Below are 15,789 nucleotides of genomic sequence, written 5' to 3' on the forward strand. Positions count from 1 at the left end.
ACATTTGTTTTCACAATCTCATATTTCATGTTCTAATGTGGATGTCTATGGGTGTGTTTGATTTTGCTTACAGGTCTTTCGTAGTGCAGTGCTGGGTTGTGTGTCTGCTCTGCAGATGGAGATGTCAGTAACTCCTGAGGTTTCTCCATCGTGGATCCTTGCAGCAGCTCAAATCTACAGCTCACGCCTGGACACATTATCCCATGCCCTTCAGCTCAACCCTCAGCTGGTCCGCATCATCCAGCGAGAAAAATTAAAGAGAGAAAGCCCTGATATGGTGAGGAGCAGGAGTGCAGCATGAATTTCCAAGTTGATTCAGATTCAGAATGGCTTATTTTAGTCTGTTCACCAGCAAATATTTTTAGTTAGACATGCTGGTGACTTAGATTCCAGTGCCTATTTAAGCTACTGTTATGTAGCAAAATAATTACCAGTGAGTCAGAGACCAGTGTGTGTAACCAAACTACTAAATTAATACTAATGAGACAATATTTAGATCTTGTTGTTCTGTTTTATTACAGTGTGGGGACATTCTAGCTGTTGGTATCTGTGTTGAAGAAACAAAGCTCCTACCTGTAACATCAATAACTGAATGCCAGACCTTCTTGCAAAGAGTTGAGCAACTTCAGCCGTGTTTAGAAAGAGTGCTTAGTACTGCCTACAGCGCCCTCTGCAGCCCTGGCTGTCTCAAACACCTGGACACTATAAAGTGAGAATGAAGAATATTGCAGATTTAGAAAACAGTATAATTTGAAAACATGATTTCATGTTTAAAAAGATATCAAAAGCTTACATAAACTCTTTTGTTTTATTTCCATAGATCAGTGTGGCAGGGGATGTTGCTAGTGGCTGCTTTCATTGAAAAGGTTGTCGTCAGGATGAAAGTGGGAGATGACCGGATAAAAGCACTGACTCTGAAACACTGCAGTCAGTTACATGGGGTGAGTCCAGACTCTGCTTTGTTTATTACATTTGGAGGAGACATTGGTATGCTGAAGTCCCTTGAAGCCCCCTCACCCCAAAAGATCTTAGCACATATACTGCTTATATTTCCTCTCTCACAGCTAATGGAAGATTTTCCTGATTTGAGGAGCAAAGATAATCTTCAGCAAATTATTCGCATACTTAATGATTACCACGAGGAATCCATCAGCAGAGAACTGCGGTACACTTGAATTGAGCTGTATTATATCATATGGTATAATTGATTTCATTTAAAACCATGTGACAATAAACCCTTTCATTACTTATTTTCTGTATACTTTTTCTTCTCAGATATGGTGTGAAGTGCTCTGTCTGTCTGTCAGATCTGTCAGAGCCCGCTGTGCTTCCTTGTGAGCATGTGTTTTGTCTGTCCTGTCTGAGGAAATCTACAGTGAAGGAAGGAGCGGACTTCTGTCCCATGTGCAGGGAACCTCTGTCGAACAACTACCGGCCCACTGTCTCTACAGCTATAGAGTGAGTTTAATTCTTTGTTCTTGGTAAGCTCAGACACCCATTTAGACTGAATGGGTATACAAGGAACAATTAGCTTCTTTACTGTTGTTGATATATTGTGAACTGTCTAAATTTGTATCTGTTACAGCTTAGCCCTGAAGCAGCATAAAGAAATAAGAAAATGCTGTAACGCCTTTTTCCTGGAGCTGGTTTCTCGATTCTGTCTGACTGATGCTCAAGATCCCCCAGAAGACCTGGTGGAACTGCTTTTCTCTCTCCTCATTTTGGCACAAGGCGGGTGGATTTCCTTGTGGAATATTTCATTGCAAACTGTACACTAAAGTGCAATTACAATAAACAAGAACTGGAGCTTTCAAGCTTCAAAAAGGAAGTAAATTTAGAATTAAAATTTCATATCACTGGTTCATGCATCTTGCATTCTATATTCCAAGTCTTCTGAAATTATACAATAGCTTGGTGGCCAAACAGGCCATTTAAGTCATAATAATCTGCAATGAATGGTTCATTGAGTTTGTGAACGAATCATTCAGTCTAATTATGTGAATCAAAACAACAAATTCATTGAAAAGATATACAAAGAGTGATTTACTCTATAATTAGCTTTTTTTTATGTTTGTTTAATTGTCTGGATACATTACAGGAGATGTTTATAAGACCAGAGAGCTCACCCCATTCCTGGAGTGTGTTGACCAGAGCCCTGTGGTGCGCTCTGTGCTGCCAAAACTTCTTCTGCAATACAGGTGCTCCAATACAGACAACTCATACACATTAACACATCCAGGAAATTTGTGACCTTTTGTTTACGACATTAAATATGCAGTATTGTCTTCATATACAGTCCACAGAGTTTTGTTTAAGGCCAATTCGCACTACACTGACAGACGCCGACTAAGGGCAACAGACACTTCGTCTGGTCTTGTTAGATCGGTGTATTTGCCATTTGTCATGGAAGTGACGTGCTGTAATCTGGTGTTTGTCCACGCTGGTCGGTGTTTGTTGGTGCAATGTGAATTGGCCTTTACTCTCATCAAGAACATTTTGCAATAAGATAATCTCTTCAGCTTCAAACAGGTGAAGAAGCATATGCAAAAGTACTTAGAAAACCTGGAGAACAAGCTTCTGGACCAGGAGGACAGAACTGAACTCTACCGGCTCTTTGTTAACTGTTTCCAGGTGTGTCATAATCAAGTATCCCAGGTGTCTTTGTATCATGTATTCACTTATTAATGGTGCTTGCTAAGGCAAGTTTAACTTTTACTATATTTGGCACTTAAGCCACTTTTTTACCACGGACATGTATGATTCATCAAGTGTGATTATTTTTATGATTTTGGTTGGCCAACAAAATTGGTGAAAAATCCCATGGGCCCAAAGCATATGGCAAGACTTTTGTTTTGGACCAGTAAGCAACTACCTGGCAACACCTTAGCAGCCATCCAAAGTATCTTAGCAAATGCACCAAAAACTTTTCTTTTTTATGAAGTATAATCACCGTTAGTTGTATTGCACTTTCAGCCACATTCATTATCTAAAATCGGCATGTTTGTTTCTAAAAGCAGATTTGTTATTTATCCAGGATTCTCTGTTTTGTTCTGGATTAAATGGAGATCATAGACATCTGAAGGAGAACTCAAACTTCCTTAGCCGACTGGCTCGTAAACAGACACCTAGCAGACAGAATGACCCAGCAGAGTTTCTACTGTCTATGGGTCACCTCAGAATGTGTCTGGACTCTGCTGCCAGGATCCTGTCCCAAGCTATCAGCAAAAGATCTGGTACGAGGGGCTTCTGCTCTGACCAGTTCATGGCAGTTAGGGTATATTGCAATGCTTAAATGAATAACATGTCTTTGTGCAATAACATTTTATTGTGCAAACTTTCTGTGTTTGGTGTCTTTCAGATAATTTTGAGGAAGTTGAGCTAAAGCTTTTGGAGCAGGTGAAGGCTGTGTTTGAATACGGTAACAATGACTGGTACAGAGTTTACCTGCTTCGAGCACTCAACAGGCATGCTGGCATGGACTGTCTGCAAGCACTGATCAGCAGCACTGATTATGAATGGATCTTCCCTGCAGAGATACTACGGCTTCATGTACGGCCATTCAAATAATGTTGCGTAGGGTGTTTTTTAATATTGTAGAGATATATATTAAAATTGAGTTTGTTGGTTAAAAATTATTCTTTAATTAAAAAAGCAGCTCTATGATAATTGTATGTTTTCTCTTCTACAGAGGTTGATTCCTGCAGAGGTGGATCGTTTCTTGTGTTGTGGTCAGTCATACCGCACTCTTAGAGATGGAGTGGGAGAAGCAATGCAGGAAGGCACAACAAATGGACTCAAAGAAGCATTACGGGTCAGAGTCTACATCTGTATTAAATAAACAACACACACACAAAACATTATTTTGTGAGCAAACCTCTAATGGTTAATGATGTGATTTTATTTGACGGATGTCTAATTATGAACACATTTGACAGACAATATAAAGTGTGTGTTTTTTATATAAATATATTTTTAAATCAATATATTCCTGTGATGGCAAAGCATCATTACTCCAGTCTTCAGGGTCACATTTTCTTCAAGAAATCATTCTAATATGCTGATTTGGTGCTCAAGAATTTTTTTTTTATTGTTATCAATATTTTTATGGAAACTGTGGTACTGTTTTTCTATTCTTTGATGAATAGAAAGTCCAAAATAACAGCATATATTTGAAATAGAAATGTTACTGTTACATTTGATCATTCAGAGCCTGAATGTTTTCTTTTTCTTTCTTTCAGGCAATGGGTGGTTCAGGCCCAGTGAAAAATGTCCTGCTGACTCTGGCTGTGTTCAGGCAGGTCACTTGTCGCTTCATGTCACCTGAAAAAGCTATATATCCTCAAGCACAGGTAAGTGTTGGTTAGACTGTATGATTTTATTAATCACTAGTGAGGATTCAGAATTCAACTAGAATCCATGTAGGACTAAATTTGTATTAAGTATTATTGTGATGTTCATCAGAACTTCATCCAACTTGCAAAAGTAACGTGTTTGAGCATACATGCCTTTACTTTATGAGATTCAGAAAAATTAGGCAAAACACTGGCAGACCTAAACACCTACATTTTCCTCTCTGTCAACAGGAGATCAGGTTCTTGGAGGAGGTTATTAGAGAGAACATCACAGGACATGCCAGACAGCTCTGCACTGCTCTCTTGTCCAATGAGATTGGAGGTCCAGGATCTTACCTGAGTCTCAGAGCAGGTTTACCTGCTAAGCATCGTCCTGTGCTGGAGCTCATGGTGCATGCGAGTGCAGTGTTTTACAGTGGAAACAGGCTGCTGAGTCCCCTTTTCAATATTGCCTCTCAACCTCAGAATATGACAGTAAGGGCTTTTTCGTGAATAATACAAATTATTGGAGTGAGATTGGAGTGATTTGCGTTTGATTTTATGCGAACACTCTTTATTTTTCATGATGGTCATGCACTGTGGTTTTTGAATTGGTCACGATGATGATAAAATTGCTATGTTTCTCTACTCTTCCTCAGGGAGCCTTCCTACCCACAATGCCTGATGACACTACCAGTGAGGCCCGGCAGTGGCTCGCTGGAGAGAAAAACCTGAAGATGTACTGTGAGTGTGTCTTGTGCATGAAGTGAAAATAAAAATATTTCCTTAAATGCCACCTGCCTAATAGATTGTGTCTTTCCTTCCTGCTTTGCAGTGTGTTATAATGGTCATGCATGCTTTGTGGGAGAGGTGAGATGCATTTTCTTTCACTTTTATTTGAATAAACTGGTACCGTTGTCTGGGAAATTGATAACGGTCATTTCATTTTCTCCATTTTCTTTAGTGTGGCAAACCAGTGGCTTTGTCAAATTGTGCCACTTGTGGAGTCCGTATAGGAGGCCAGAACCATAAACCAGTTGAAGGCTTTATTGAAGCTCATGGAATCCCTGACATGACACGACCTGGACATATACTGGGACATGCTGAAAACCGGTCTGAAGCCCCAAACAGGAATCTCACTTCAGCACAGTCCTGTGTCCTCCGTCTCTGTCTTCACCTGGCCATGTTGCAAGGAGCCATTCACCACCAACAGGTAAAAAAGTTTGAAGGAACCCTGAAAGTTCACTTAATACCTGCTGATAAATGTTGTATTGCGTGCCAACTCCCTTTGTCTACATAATGCCAACTACTGAAAATCAGTTAGTGAGCCACTAGTGTTAGAGAATAAAAACAAAGGCTTTCTAAAGGCTTTGGTTCTTCACAGGGCATCAGAAATATGATCCTTCCAAATGTTAATGATGTCTATGAGTTCCTATGGCAACATCTTGAGAAGGACTTGGAGGTTCTTGGGAAGACTTTAAATCTTAACTTAGATGACTCTGCCATTATAATTCATCTAATCTTCAGCAAGTTTCTACAGACCACCTCAGGTATCTTTTAATCTTGACTAAAGATAAACCTGCTTGAACTTAGTATCGCATGCATTTTACTTATATAATAGTAACAAAGAAGAGCATAACATGCAAACAAAATTCATTGTTTCTTAGTATTTATTTTAGTATTATTTCAATACTTTGTGGTATTTATAAATATTTTGAATTGTAAATCTTTTATTTACAAATTTTCAGTTTTCATTTTAATTTGAGCTAGTTTTTTAATATCATATATATACTATATATATATGTATATATGTATATGTATGCAATATTTAAATATTGAATATTTATATTTTATTATATTTCAGCTTTTCAATTACCGTAAATGTTTTTTAGTTTAGTTATAGTTAACATAGCAATGCTTCAACGAACTGCGCAACACGAAACCCTATGTTTGATATTTTTTGTCTTAACCAGGTGCTGATGTGGATCTGTCAACTCGCAAGTCCAGAGAGCAGTGGGAGACCACAGTCTGTAAAACTGCCATCAGTCCTGTTTTACAGGTCAGTCTTGATACTGCTGAATATCAGGAATGTGTGAACCATTTGAAAAGAATGGGATACATTTAAACCATTTATTTGAAAAGCACAAATAACCTTAATAAACTAAATAAATAGAGTGAGTATAAATAACCACGTTAAAGGCATATAATTGCTTCAGTCAACCAAGTCTCTGTTTTCAGGATTTGAACAGGATGTTGGGAAGAGCACAGGATCTGATTGCAGCTGATAATCAACTTTCTAACAGTCCCCTGATGAAGGTGCTGAGAGGAGACCCTCAAAAAATCCTTCATCTCCCCACTAACTGCCCCACCCACCACTCTGCCTTCTGGAGCCCCTCACCTGTCCTAACAGTGGAAAGCTTCTCACAGCAAATAAACCAGAGTCAAGCACCCCTGCTTACCCTTTTTATCAATAAGGTTAGTTCACTGAAGACATATAAAACAATTATCCAGGCCCTTGTGTCACCTTACGCAAGTTGCGCACATAGTTTCATGTTGTCTTTAAGCATGTTTCCAAATTATACTCCTGTGTGTTTGTCTGTTTTTTTAGGTGCACTGCATAAGACAGCTGAACCATTTGCCGGCTCTTGCTGCTTTGTTGTCTGATCTTATGAAAGTGCTTCCTCCAGGCTCTGAGACCCAGACCGACACCATCGCTTCACTGCTGCAATGCATTCCTGCTGGTATGTCATACTTATACTCACTAGAGGAGATAGCTAGTTGCTTGATAAATTGATGGATTTTTGTATGTAATATTACTGTACTCTAATTTGTGTTTGAAAATAGGCCATCAGAAGAAATTATTGTCGGAAAGAGTAGAGATCTTCATGAAGGTGTGGAACCAACTCAGAATGGAAATATCCAATAATGGTAAGCTGTTAGAGTTTTACATGTGGAATTTGCGAGATGTTTTATGCATTCAGTATTTATCATTATGTATTTCCTGTGAGTCGAACCCATGATAATTATTAAACTGGCCGTTATAAGCCACTAAATGGACAATATTTAAAATTCTATACTATTTTGTTTAAAGCTGCAGTCCATAAGTTTTGCCTCTTTGTCGCCACTTCTGTTTGAAACTTGCAATTGTAGTTATTTGCGGAATTATTTTCTTTAAGTGGGTTGTGCACTCAGTGCCGATCCTAGACTTCTGGGGGCCCTACGCAAAACGGTGTCGGCGGGGGCGATGGTGTGGGGTATGAGTGGTTATGAACGAATGAATGAAACGCATTTGTCCGTGTTTCACTCCTTCATGAATCGTGCTCACGGAAAGCGCTTGAGAAACAGTGTCTCTTCCGCGGCTCGGTGCGCTTTCAACTCGTTTTTTTTTTTGTGTCGAGCAAGACGTACGACATTCACATTACATGATTTGACTGATTTTTACGTAGAAAGGGCGACAGCGCACCACATTAACAGAAACGATCATTCATGTTTTCATAACCTCTGGTCAAAAACGAAACTAAAATTAAATCATCTTTGAGAGCAAGGGGGCCCCCTGGTGTTTCGGGGGCCCTACGCAGCTTGCGTATTTTGCGTATAGGGAGGATCGGCTCTGTGTGCACTGGAATGGCTCCTCAACACGGATGAATCTGATATTTTGAGGTGTATGTGTGGCTGTCAGTCAGTGCACCGGTGTGGAAACTGTACTTTGGAATCACAGATTCTACGTCTTTGAAGTATGACCCAAATAAGAATTTTCACTGGATATTGTCATCTGAAGAAGTAACAAGTCTGCCACTTTTGTTCTGACCAACTGAGGAAAATAAAGGATTACAATAAATTGCGCTACCAATGGTGATTAATAAATCTAAAGATCGGTTAGTTCATATCACATCAAACCGTGCAAATTATTATTATTGTTATACTTTGTTCGCAAATTGTTCATTCTAACAACATCAGCATTGCATGACTACATGTATGTAGTTTGTATTAGCATTGCATGTAGATTTTAATTCATGTACAGTCTAATCTCTAGTTGTTATACCATTCGTATTTCATATAAAGAAATTCCTTTATCCCAAAAAACAAATTATTCTTCCTTAGAACTGGTTCTCTTTAAAATACAAAACTTGTGTAATCCCACATAGGCTATCTGTAATCAGATGCACATTTAAAACCGGAATATAATATAATTTCATTCACATGTGTTTCATAAACGCATAATCCTTTCTGGATTAAAATGCTCCATCAAAATGATAAATGTAATTATTCCAGCTGCTTTGAGAAAAGACTATAAATGATCCTCCACCTGCAGCATCCTCACATGTGATATAGCCTAGTAGCCGGGACAACTTCTTTATGTTTACAGACATGACATAATGACGCAGCAGCATGCTCCAATTTCCCGCGAAAACCTACCAGTACCACTCAAATTAGAAAGCATTATTATAAGCTTACCATTGTGAAAGGTAAGGCGCTAGTTTTGAACACTGGCTGGTTATGTACTTGCTCAAAAATTGATTTCGGAAATTTTTTTAACCAGAAAAATTTACTGCAGCTTTAAATAAAAAACTCTTAAAACTAAAATCAAACATTTAAATACTACAAGTGAGTCTAGGCATCATTGTAAAGTACAGTATGATATTGTTTCATTATTTTAGCTTCTTTGGGTTTGGATCCTACACTTTATGAAAAAGAAATAACTAAAGAAAGCTCTGGGCAGTTTCTCTCCTTGAGTCGTCACGGGCCAGGTTCATGTCTCCACGCAATCATAGATCTCCTGTCTGAGACACACAACAGTCTTGTGCGAGAAGCCAGAAAACTCTGTCACCAGGAAGACAGGTGTGTATTTGAGAAGGAGTGTGCGCACACAAACTTTTCGGGTTTGTAAGATTTTTATGTTTTTGTTTTGAAGTCTCTCATGCTCGCCAAGGTTGAATTTATTTGATCAAAATACAGTAATATTGTGAAATATTATTACAATTTAAAATGGCTATTTTCTATTTTATTATATTTTAAAATGTAGTTTTTTCCTGTGATGTCAAAGCTGAATTTTCAGCATCATTACTCCAGTCTTCAGTGTCACATGATCCTTCAGAAATCATTCTAATTTTTGTGCTTCTTATTAATGCATGCCAATTGCATTTCCTCTTACAGTGACTATAAAGTGCCACTGGCAGCGCTGTCTGAGAGCCAACTTGCCCTGTGTCACCCAGAAAAGGAGTTGCTCCCTCTGGTGTTAGCTAACTGCCATTACACACTAGAGAAGGGTCAGCAAACAGTGAGCTCCTATGATCATGAGGCTATTGAGAGAGAACTCAGCAGACGATTTTTTGCAGGCAAACCACGCATTCAAACAGTGAGTCTACACATTTTAAAACTTGTTTTCATACTAATGTTAAATATATGACCAGATTCATTGGTTGCTAAACACTGAGAATTTCATGCAGGACACTGATAAATACCTGAGAAGACAACATCAGAATTTTATAGAAGTCCTCAATGAGGTCAGAGCCAAAATACCTCAGGTAATTTTCTTCAGTCTCTGTGCTTCGTTCAGTTTACTAAAAACAGTAGGCCTCAGCAGAGCAAATGCCTCTAGGTTAATGGTGACATACTGTAGAAATATAATAATATATAATTCTATTAATATAATATAATATAATTATAAATATGTATTTGTTCAATAGACTGCTCATTTTCTTCTTAAGGAAGCCTCATTTTTCCTATCTGATTTACAGGAACCACTCAAGGCCTCTGTGCTCAGTTCCATGAGATCAATGCTACGTTCATTCACCGATGTGTGTGACGCAGTTTATGCCGTGGAGATTGGGCTTCGTTTCCTAGGTAAAACTGGTGGACACCCGCAAGATCTGCTTCTGTCCTATCTGAAAGTTTCCTTGAAAATGGACCAACACATCTCAAGCACCATAGCTGAGGTGAGACATGCGTTTAAAGTAGTAACTTAAAGGAAATTTAACCAAGCAGGTATTTTGCCACTTTACTATCAGCGTGTATAATCTATCTGCTTCTGTCATTTGATTCACAGGCTTTAAAAGAAAACCGGCTTAGTCAGTGCACAGCCACCTGGCAGCTCCTTACCTGCTGGAAGAGTGAACAGATGATAAGGAAAGGACAGGTAATTTGACATTCAGCTTTTTTGACATCTAGTACTGCATATCAATAATACCAATCACATAGTATTTTTACATCTAATCTATGAAGTAATTACATTCCAATTTCTCGTATTTGTTTTCTTCTGCTGTCCCTAGACAATAGGAAGCATGCTTCAACACAGGTTTTGATCATAACAAAATGCTCTAAATATAGCCCTCCAAATAATTTCTTTAGAATAAAATACACCACCGTTCAGTAAAATTTTTTTTTAAATTTATTCAGCAAGAATGCATTACATTTTTCAGAAGTGACAGTAAAGATATTTATAATGTTACAAAAGATATATATATTTAAAATGAATGCTTACCTTTTGAACTTCCTATTCATCTAAATAAATAAATAAAAATAATAAACACCCTAAACTTTTGAATGGTAGTGTATGCATGAATAACTTAAGACAGATTGAATGTTTTCACTGTGCATTCATTGTACTGGCAGCTAATTTCTAATTCCCTCCTTCTGTTCAGCTATTTAGCCTGTCACTAAACTGACCCCATTACTGCTAACCTCTACTGACCTCCTCTGATTGACCCTAAACAATAGAGAGAGTGGACATACAAGGGTTGTAAATCCAAGGGAAAGTGTTAGTCGGAGTGTGCCCAGTTTTAACAAGAGAGTGTGTGCCATCAACAGTTCAAAGACTTTTAACCCAGGCTTTTGTGAATAGCTGGACAATATTGCTTAGTTAAACAATACATTGAGACATTTAAGCTTCATTCTGGTACATATTCATGATGTTTGAATCCTTATTGGTCAGGTATATTATGATTTCTGTAATTTACTTTAAATCTTTCAATGCACAATTTTGCAGGATCCATTCCAGCGACTGTCTGAAGACTTCAGAGATAAATTGACTTCAGAGGAAAGAAAGCAAGTGAAGGTTTTCCTTGGGCTCACAGATACTGACATTTTCTCTTTGGAGCTACATGAGATCCTTCAGCTCAAGACCAACAGCACTGTTGAAGAAGGCTTCGCGCCACACTGGGAGTAAGAACTGCTCTTATTTTGTCACATTTTCATATTATTTGCCCAGCATTCCAGCCATCTGATAATATATATATATATATATAATAAATATATAAAGATAAAAAGATATAATAAATATTATATGGGATAGTGTGATGAGCCAGTTATTATTACAAAATACTTTCAAACCTTCACAGGGTGATTGGGACTCAGCTAATTATCAAACAAATAAATAAATGGATATGAAATACTTATTAAAAAATGAATTTGTAATATTAAACCACAGAATTATATGACAAACATTGTACAAAAACATACTGCAAAATTCTAGTCAAGTATTTTAAAGAACTGTATAATAATGCATTTTAAAATTGAATTACTGAAACATATAGGCTAACTTTTTTAATCTGGCTTGTGATTGTAAACATCAATCCAATTCTGAATGTTGTACACTTAAATGCCATTGTTCAGGGTAATTATTCTCAAAATAAAAAGTCAGGAAATGTTCTGGCACCCAAAGCAAATGCATCTACAGTAAAAAGATCCTATAGCATTTACTACCAAGTACTACAACACAAAGAGACATAAGGGTCTTTGAAGTTTTTCCTCAGAACAGCCACTTTCAATCACAACCTAGTCATTCCCTGGAGACCTGTGGGCTTTTAGACCCAAGAGAGGCACACTTCGACCCCTCCAGGCTCCCATCTGTCAGTGTGCCCTGCTCTAGTCAACTACTGAGCAGGCAGCTGGTTGGAATGAAAAGGAATGCGTGTGCTGAGAACAATAGAATCCAGTGCTAACTGTTGATCCTAAACCACACCACTGAACACCCCTCCTCCTTTCTCTTTCACAACATAGCATCAGGTCCACCATGGAATGCCATTTGGAGGAGAAGAACATCACCTCTTTTCCTGGTTTAAATAATCTTCCAGAGGAAATCACCTTGGCTAAAGCAGCAGAAATCTGGAGGCTTGCAGTGGAGTTCAAACACTGAAAAGATCTTCTGAAAGAGCCAAACCAAAATGAATAATACAAATGTGAAACGATTTGGACTGCTTTAATATTTTTTGTCAGATGTTGCTGCCTTTGTCATGTCTGTTGTATAGGACAGATTTATGACTCATTCCAACCCTCTAAATCTTTCTTGTCTTTATATTGTTAAACCAGTTGATTAAAATAATCTATGTTTACTCTTTAGAACTTTGAATATGTCTTCATATAGTTGAGGACTTTTTTTGTTTGTTTTAGAGATTTGTGTAAATATTTGATTCAGGGAACAAGAATTAATTAAACAATAGCCTACTGTATTGCTGTAACACTATATGCTCCACACTATTAATCAGAGCCAAATAAAGTTGTATTATTGATCAACAGTGTGTTTACATTGTGACAAATTTGTTTTGTATTCACAATATATGAAAACTTGTCCAATTGTTTAGTAGTATTGTGAAATTGTTCCAGAAACTGAAATTAACAAGAGTTCTTTTTTTTTTATTAAATTAAAATTATTTTATAAAATACAACGTTAAGTAAGTAAAGTCATTTTTGCCATGTTTAATACCGTATTGACCCGAATATAAGACGATGTTTTTTTCTTGGACTAACGTTACTATTGTATGGATAGCCTAAATGTCCTAATTCAGATGTGCTAACATTACCTGTTTTTTTTTTTATGGTATATCAAAAGGTAGTTATAATTATTCGTTTAATTAGTATGTCACCTTTAAAACTCCCTCACACAAGAAGTCATCTTAAATTATTAATCACAGACGCCACATCTGCCGCCGGTGCAGCACGCCTACCAACCTTGCCTTTTCGTCACGCCTCTTTCAGCCATCAGTCTAAAAGATACACCCAAGCAGCCAATCAGATCACTAGAACGCTCCGTCCTCCACTAATCAAAACTCAATGGGCGGAGTTCCTGTATGTTTTCTGGTTGCCAATGATGCGCTGTGGAGTTAAGAGACAGATGAGAAATCACTGTCAGACGCTCCGAACGCGAATAACGACGCTCTAATTTGGATCAATACTGTTTCTTCATTTGATGTGGACAATTTAGAGAAGGTAAGCAATGAATTGACCGTTTAATCCTGCTGTATTCATCGTGTTTATCATGTGAAGCCAGCAAGAAGTGGTGCAAGAAAGGCAGTTTCGCCATAGCTGAACCAATGTATTAGCGCACAGTAACTATTCAGTTAAACATCTTTGTTTATATTTTTGCATATTTCTCAAAGGCAGTGTATTGTGTATTGACCCTCATCAGTTTTGTGCCGATGCCGGAGGAGGCCTTTGGTGTTAAATGTCTTTGTTTTTGTATGTTTGAACTGTAGATTATCATGATAGAAAGACCTAGACTGTTACATTAAGGATTTATTTATATCTTCATTTAAATATAGATTATTTTCAGTATACAAAGAGAATATTTTAAACTATTTAGGTAACCCAAAAAGTGTTTGGAAATATGATATATGATGGAAAGTGTAGATGCTTTGAATTTGTTACCATAGAAACACATATGTGGATGGCTTTACTTGTTGCGTTCAACATCATCTTTTACAGTATTTTTGTTGAAATAAAATACTGACCTGCTATTATTTAATGTTTTCACCCTGCTTCTGATCCAGAGGATCAGTCTGTCATGGAAAACCTAGAAATATAATGGAAATGCTAATGGAACACATGGCTGGGAAATCTGTGATGGAAATGTGTATAGTGAATATAAGTGTTTCTAGTTATGCTCAGCTGTAAAATATTTCATCAGTGTAGATATACACATTTTTATTTAAATACTTATTTGGTAATGTCTAGAAATTGGAAAAATCATGGAAATTCATTGGTCACAAAGTTTTGGGAATCCTGACAATATCCAGCATCCCCTGTGTTGGTTGTGTCTTGTTTTTTGTGTGCATTTGTCAGTTTTTATGATTGAATCCTCTTCTGTGTCCATCAGTTTAATATGCATACAACTCGCAGTCCATCTGCATCCGTCCAGACAGGGGCAGCTGGAGACGCCCTGGACCTCAGCCTGACCGGCTCTCAGCTCACAATGGGCCGCAGACCCAGCAGCGCTTCACCTGGAAAACACTTCTCTCGATCCATATCTGTGTCTGTGGCCAGTGATGGCCGGGGGAAGCGAAACACTTTGGTGAGTCTGGCTAGAAGATTGTGTAATGATCAAGAAGATGGTAGTAAGTGACCCTTGTATAAGGTCATTGAGTGATGGTCCTACAAGCACTTTATTAATGAAATAACCATGCAAATTAAAGCATAAATGTGGACTATCTATACCACCATCGTCACTTGGAGGCTTGCATTTGTCATAAAGGCAACTTTTCTGATCAGCATGTTGTTGTCTTCGCCTTTTGAGACTCATTTATTAAGATTTAGACAAATGCAAAACAGGATATTTCACATCTCCGCTCTCATTATTTACACACTATTTTTTGTGGAACAATGTAGTTTTTGAAGCTTTGGATTTCAAGTTGTCTGAAGCCTTACAATGACTTGGTGTAAGAACAGACAAATTAATAAAAGCCATTTATTGTGCAGTTTGGACACCAATAACATCAAATTGCATTGGTTATCTCTTAACCCAATGTCATAACTGCATCTTTATATGAGAGTTGCTCCATTTCAAACCTGTTTTTAGTCTTCAGCAGGCCTAGTATTGTAACTACTTTGCACTCTCTGTTGTTGGCAGACTGATGCTGGATTGGGGAGCTCACGAGCAATTAAGAATCTGCGTCGGTCCAACAGCACCACACAGGTGAACCAGCAGGCCAACACAAGCCCCAGGTACAGAACCATCTGTCATTCCTTTGCATGCCATTTTGAAAGTTTGTCTCCTTTGGTGTTGATGCTGGTGAATCGAACAAAACTTGTAATGAACACATCCAGGTGACCAAAAAAATCCTAAATAAATATAATGTAATCTAATTTGTCTGATAAAATTAATCCTATTTTAGTATATGTTTAGGATTTTTTTTGTGACATTATTTTCATAATAATTAAATATATTTTCTTCTCAATTCTCATTACCGTAAATTTTATAAAGATTCTTATATCTATATAACATTTAATGTTTATATAATAATATTTAATAATAACTATATATTAAATTGTATAGTATTTGTATGGTATGGTGTACTTTCTGTAGTCTATGCTGATTTACATTATAAAAAGCATTGAATTATAATATTTATTTGCTATAATACAGTTTTAAAAATACTGTATTGCATTGGTGAGAATCTAATGGGGAAAAAAACTCAAATATATATATTTTTTTTAAAATATTTTTATCCGAATATATTAAAATAAA

At 37.3% G+C, this 15,789-nt stretch overlaps 2 protein-coding genes across 4 annotated transcripts in view; both read left to right on the forward strand.

Moving 5' to 3' along the window:
* Nucleotides 1–12,759, forward strand: part of LOC107755397 (E3 ubiquitin-protein ligase rnf213-beta-like) — a 29,878-nt gene extending 17,119 nt beyond the window's left edge. Inside the window, exons 36-63 of the mRNA XM_016572179.1 lie at nt 74–277; nt 522–709; nt 821–941; nt 1,065–1,165; nt 1,276–1,458; nt 1,586–1,731; nt 2,099–2,198; nt 2,520–2,631; nt 3,035–3,233; nt 3,359–3,549; nt 3,689–3,811; nt 4,239–4,349; nt 4,584–4,826; nt 4,991–5,075; nt 5,167–5,201; nt 5,296–5,544; nt 5,716–5,881; nt 6,305–6,390; nt 6,570–6,806; nt 6,940–7,072; nt 7,176–7,259; nt 8,990–9,170; nt 9,486–9,687; nt 9,779–9,856; nt 10,070–10,267; nt 10,378–10,467; nt 11,317–11,492; nt 12,330–12,759. Coding sequence (XP_016427665.1) covers nt 74–277; nt 522–709; nt 821–941; nt 1,065–1,165; nt 1,276–1,458; nt 1,586–1,731; nt 2,099–2,198; nt 2,520–2,631; nt 3,035–3,233; nt 3,359–3,549; nt 3,689–3,811; nt 4,239–4,349; nt 4,584–4,826; nt 4,991–5,075; nt 5,167–5,201; nt 5,296–5,544; nt 5,716–5,881; nt 6,305–6,390; nt 6,570–6,806; nt 6,940–7,072; nt 7,176–7,259; nt 8,990–9,170; nt 9,486–9,687; nt 9,779–9,856; nt 10,070–10,267; nt 10,378–10,467; nt 11,317–11,492; nt 12,330–12,465 — 4,158 coding nt within the window. The 3' untranslated portion in view covers nt 12,466–12,759. The remainder of the gene's footprint in view (nt 1–73; nt 278–521; nt 710–820; nt 942–1,064; nt 1,166–1,275; nt 1,459–1,585; nt 1,732–2,098; nt 2,199–2,519; nt 2,632–3,034; nt 3,234–3,358; nt 3,550–3,688; nt 3,812–4,238; nt 4,350–4,583; nt 4,827–4,990; nt 5,076–5,166; nt 5,202–5,295; nt 5,545–5,715; nt 5,882–6,304; nt 6,391–6,569; nt 6,807–6,939; nt 7,073–7,175; nt 7,260–8,989; nt 9,171–9,485; nt 9,688–9,778; nt 9,857–10,069; nt 10,268–10,377; nt 10,468–11,316; nt 11,493–12,329) is intronic.
* A 645-nt stretch (nt 12,760–13,404) lies between these two features.
* cep131 (centrosomal protein 131) overlaps nt 13,405–15,789 on the forward strand; it is a 26,163-nt gene continuing 23,778 nt past the window's right edge. For all 3 annotated transcript variants that reach the window (XM_016572241.1, XM_016572240.1, XM_016572242.1), the window contains exons 1-3: nt 13,405–13,535; nt 14,422–14,616; nt 15,172–15,266. In XM_016572241.1, the coding sequence (XP_016427727.1) occupies nt 14,428–14,616; nt 15,172–15,266 (284 nt within the window). In that variant the 5' untranslated portion in view covers nt 13,405–13,535; nt 14,422–14,427. The remainder of the gene's footprint in view (nt 13,536–14,421; nt 14,617–15,171; nt 15,267–15,789) is intronic.

The sequence above is a fragment of the Sinocyclocheilus rhinocerous genome, unplaced genomic scaffold, assembly GCF_001515625.1.
Source record: "Sinocyclocheilus rhinocerous isolate Xijiao unplaced genomic scaffold, SAMN03320098_v1.1 scaffold140, whole genome shotgun sequence".
Classification (NCBI taxonomy): Eukaryota; Metazoa; Chordata; class Actinopteri; order Cypriniformes; family Cyprinidae; genus Sinocyclocheilus; species Sinocyclocheilus rhinocerous.